Source organism: Fulmarus glacialis, unplaced genomic scaffold, assembly GCF_000690835.1.
Source record: "Fulmarus glacialis isolate BGI_N327 unplaced genomic scaffold, ASM69083v1 scaffold32152, whole genome shotgun sequence".
NCBI classification, from domain to species: domain Eukaryota; kingdom Metazoa; phylum Chordata; class Aves; order Procellariiformes; family Procellariidae; genus Fulmarus; species Fulmarus glacialis.
In genome coordinates this window covers 1559-6488 of record NW_009197696.1, presented here as the reverse complement: position 1 = coordinate 6488, position 4930 = coordinate 1559, and the positions used below count along the sequence as shown (strand labels likewise).

The window sequence follows — 4930 nt, the reverse complement described above, 5'->3', positions numbered from 1 at the left end:
GACCTTTACCCCCCCTGGTACCGCTGCTGCTCAGATGATGCTGGCCGGAGCGAAGACCGGGGTGACGCAGAGCGTCTCCGCCATCTCCCAGCCGCAGGACAGCGGGGCGCAGATGCTGTCGCGGTCATCTTCTGTTTGCGGTGGCTTTCCGTGGAAGAGCTGGACGGCTTTCCTGCAAGCGGGAGACAACCGCGGGGGAGCAAGGGGGAGCAGCCCCTCGCGAAATGCTGCAGGATGGGCCCGGGGAAGGGGGAGCTCAGGGGCTCTCACCTCCCCCAGAGCAACAGCCCCGTCTGCACGGGCAGAGCCGAGCTGCCTCTGGCTTCCCCAGTGAAAAACTGGCTCAAGTCTGTCAATGTTTAAAAAAATACGAGTTTTGCCTCTGAGGCCAGATTTTTACCCTGAATCTCCAGGTTCTGGGACTCAGATTTGACCCTCTCCCTTGGACAAAGAACCCAGCTGGAGGGAAAGACAGCATCTCCCATGGGATTCAGCCCTGCCCTGCTCACACAGGACCGTCTCTTACCAGGCCACGCGGGACATGGCGTAGGTGATCTGTGGCTGGGAACACCCCCCAAGTGGGGACGAGGTTGCGACGGTGTAGGCACCCATGTCCTTGAAAATCAGCCAGTCCCCGATGTGCAGCTCGGGCAGCTCCAGGCCATCGGCAATGCGGTCCTCTGCGTGTCCTGGGGGGCCCCGGAGGCTGCTGCTGTGCGAGGGGTGGTCTGGGCAGGGTTTCTGCAGGGGAGAGATGGAGCAGCCGCAGGGGATGAGGATGCACTAGTGACCTGCCTTGTCTCCACCCGCCCTGAAGGTCTGACTCCGGGAGCCCACGGACTCGGGCTACAGCCCTCCTGGTACACCGCCATAACCTCTTCCCCATGGCCTCTGCTCTCCTCTGGCGCGGAGCCTGGGGCCAGCCACGATGCAAGGGAGAGCAGGGTCAGCTGAGGCGATGGGACGCGACGCAAGGGACCCGCTGGGCTCTCCTCAAACCGGGCGAGACCCTCACCTTGTGCAGCTGAGGTCTGGGGCAGGGGCTGTCAAACAGGAGGCAGCTGAAGGTGCTGTAGATGCCATGAGGCTCTTCTTGCCGCCAGACTCTTCCTCTGAGGCGGGGAGCAGGGAGAGGGCTCAGGGGGACTCGGGCACACGGGTGAGCCCGTCCCACCATCCCACCGTCCCACCTACCGTCAGAGCCAGGCTGCTCCGCAGGAACCTCTTCCATGGCAGTGATGCTGGCAGCGAAGGTGAAGGCAGAGGTGACGTAGTATCGCCCAGGTCTCGCAACGATCTCCACCCCGCAGCCGTCTGGGAAATACAAGTCCAAGGCAGAGTTTATCATGGCAGCGATCTGGATGGGAAGAAGATGTTCCCTCTCGGTTAGCTCAGTCCCTCTGCAGGGAGCCAGACCCAGGGGAGACCCTCCGGCCTCGCTCTCTGCCTGCTGAGCACAGGCATCGGGAGCCGTGTACCTCTTCGAACCGGGCTCTGGTGTCCTCAGTGCCGGGGAATCCCCCTCCGATGTCCAGGAGATGCATCCGGTAGCCCAGCTCTGTGCCCACCTCAAAGGCCAGCTGCGCCGCAGCCACAGACTGAGTGAAGGCCTGGGGCTCTAGACCACAGCTCCCAAGGTGAAAGCTGAGGGCACAGTCCCTGTTTCAGCAGGCTTTGCCCATCCCCACAGAGCAGCGAGGGGACACGGCACTGGGATTATCACTCACTGGGGCCGGCTCTGCACTTCCCACACACCACCCCAAGCGAGACTGCCTGGCTGGCCTCGCAGAGCCCCCCAGACCCTCTCTGAGGGCCAAACCTGCCCCAAATTGGTCCCAACAAGGGTCAATCTCCCCAGAGCCCAACCTCCACCTCACTCCCAGCCACAGCGGCTGGTGGCTCCGTGGACCCCTGCATTGTTCCGGCAAAGCAGAGCTCCCCACAGTCCCCTCCAACATGGGCTGAGCACCCCTATGGAAAAAGGACCATGTGCTGTACCTGATGCCAACAACCTCCACAGCTTGCTCCTTCGCTGTCTCTAGCAGGTGCCGGCAGGACTTGAGCGTGGTCCCAAACCTCATGCTCGGATGGGCAGAGGGGCTGGAGTCAGCAGCAATACCCAACAACACCCTGCAGAGCAAAGCCATACTGCGTTGAGGGGTCTTCAGGCCCTCTGTCACCTCACAGCCATCTCCCCAGCTCCTACCCCAGCCCCCCACTCCAACGATGCTGCCAGACACCTACCTGGCATGGGGGTGGCTCCTGGCCACCTTGCTCAGCTCCACCTCATTGTCGAAGGTCATCAACTGCACACCGTGGCTGGCTGCGTATCTGATGTGGGCAACCTGCTTGCAGGGGCTGCTGTAGAAGATCTTGTCAGCCGGGACTCCGATGCTTTGAACACGTGCAATTTCTGCCTGCAGGGAAACGACATGCGTGTAGGCAGGTCCCCGGGACTGGCGCTGCCCATGCCTGGCCACGATCAGCCCTGGGCCTCGGCCAGCTTGCAGCATTGTGAAGGGCAAACCGCCAGCAATGCAGCCTGGGCTTTTGCAGGGAAAATCCGCAAGAGCTCAAAGGGATCGCAGTGGACTTTATCCTGGCAGAGGCAGGTTGCGGCAAGACGTTTACAAGTGGCATGAGACCAGGAGGAGAGAAAACACGTGGGTTTAGCAGGTATGGGTTTGGTGCACGTGTCCCCTCTGAGCTGCACTGAGGGTTATGGCTGCAGCGCTGGTCTGAGTTGTCACGACTCTTTGCACTTTCTCCTCCTGGTAACACATCCTATTTAATTATAAACAAGTAAGTGGCTTAACTTTGGATCCTCCGTGGGAATCTGGCTGTGAGCAAATGAGAAGCAGGAGGGAGCAGGGAGCTTTAGGCTCAGCCTGAAAGCCACCGAGAGTTGGACGGCTGCGGCAGTAGCACCCCAGGGATGTGCCTTGCCACCAGCCAAGCCTGCCAGCCAGGACAGCAGTTCCAGAGACAGGAATGTTAGTCAAAGGGAACAAGCCTGAGTCACCAGACAGAAAGGACAGGGATTTCTGGGCTGTGTTGGGAGGGTTTTGACAGCAGAGGGAGACTCCTGCCCCTGTAAATGTCATCTAGTGAGTGGAAACATGGGAAAGGAGTGTAAGCTCTGCCACTCTCCCATAAGTGCCCAAAGGATGCTCATCCCGAGCTGTCCTCCCACGACCCTACCTTGTTGGTACAGGCAAAGCCTGCCCCCAGCTCAGCCAACAGCCTTATCACTCCTTCACTGCTGTTGCACTTAACCGGGAAGTAGGGTTTCACACGGGGCAAGGCCTTCAGGAAACGCAGGTGTTTCTTCACAATGTCCCCAAGGTCTGCCACGAAGAAGGCTTGCTGGTCGCTCTAGGAGAAAGCCGGAGTGAACAACAGCCGCCTCCCCACGACTGCCTCTGCCGAGAGGGTGTTGGCTGCTGGGGAGCAGCAGAGCTGCCAGCCCTTACCGCCTGGCACAACTCCACGAGGAGGTTCTCCAGGAGGTCTCTGGTGGTGAAGCCCTCCTCCACCATCATGAAGTTGGATTCGTTCAAGTATGCATTCATGGTCAAGGTGTGGTAGCACTAGTTTAAAGCCTCCTCGAGTAGGGTATAGCTTCTAAGTATGTAACACACTGGAAAAAGAAAGAGAATATTAGAGGCAAGGTCCAGAAGCTCCACCAGCGTACACCATCCAGCCTGCACCCCCAGGTGCTCTCCTTCCCTCCGGTGGGCCATACATGGCAGCACGGCCCCGGGTAGAGCTCTCTGCTGCTCTCCTCCAAACCAGCGCCTCAGCTGAGAGCCCTACTGTGGGTAAAAGCATCTTCTCCAGGGGGAGAAGAAGCATTTCTCTGCAGCTCAGAGCTTTGTTTTGGCACACAACAGCCCTGTCTTCTTCAGCAGCAGTTCAGGCACCAACACAGTTAACAACAAAGCCAACTTCACTGCAAAGCGGGTGGCCTATATAAGCCAGAACGTGTCCCTTCACGCTCCAGCATGTAGCTAGATTTGCTGTACGTTGCAGAGGGTGAAGTTCCCTTGTGGTTTTCAAATAGCTGAAGTCTTACAGACCTACCTTCCCAGGCACACAAGCCTCAGGAAAAGGAAGGCATCTTTAAAGAGCACAGCACGGGCCACTCGCTGATGCTGGCTGACCTGGGGATGGTCTGGATCCGCGCTGTGGTTCCAGTTTCACATCTCTCCCATGACACAGGGTGTGCAACAAGGGGACAAGTTAAGCTGCACGGTGTTTCCTGGCTCACACACTTACCAGAGCTTTAGCTTTAAGCTCGCACACTTACCTTTAACAATCTCCTCCCCTGGTTCCAGCCCGTCCCATAACCCAAGGAGCTGAAAACCTAGCATGAGCTCACAAGAAACATTTCCACTCCAATAACCCAGGTCTAGCTCCAGGGCTCTTACAGGAACATGGTCCCTCTGATCTGAAGTGAGCAGGAGACAGAGGTTTCATTTCTCAGAGCTGCACACCACCTCCTCCTCTGCAGAGACCTACTTACGCCATTTCGGATGGGCACTAGGAGAAAGACCACGCTGACCCCAGAGTGGCAGGGTGTTGTAATGCATTGAGCAAGCACCATCAGTGAACTCCAGAGATGGGGAATGGGGAGAAAAACTGGGTTTTGAAGCTCTTAGAGCTTCATTCTTGGGAAAGGAGAGCAACTCCTCCAGCCTTACCCTTCACCCCACAAAAACATCACTAACCAGCACCCAGCCCGCCCTGGTTGGGCACAGAAACGATGAGCAATTAAGTGGGTCATTCCTGCCAGCCCTGGGCAAACGTGCCCCAGCCTCGGACACCCTCTCCTCACCAAGGTCCAATGCCTCCCTCCCGGGTGATTAGGCGTGCTGCCAGGGGGGCCCCCCGAGGAACGCCGAGCTCCCGCAGCACCCCAAGGCGTAGC

General features: G+C 58.5%; 1 protein-coding gene across 1 annotated transcript; it reads right to left on the bottom strand.

The window, feature by feature from the left end:
* Window positions 1-30: 30 nt before the first annotated feature.
* AZIN2 (antizyme inhibitor 2) lies at window positions 31-3572 on the bottom strand. The gene is given in 10 exon segments (XM_009572644.1): window positions 31-172; window positions 527-741; window positions 1016-1083; window positions 1086-1112; window positions 1195-1357; window positions 1479-1644; window positions 1999-2130; window positions 2245-2417; window positions 3202-3375; window positions 3468-3572. Coding segments are annotated over 10 exon segments (1365 nt in total).
* Between the last annotated feature and the right edge of the window lie 1358 nt (window positions 3573-4930).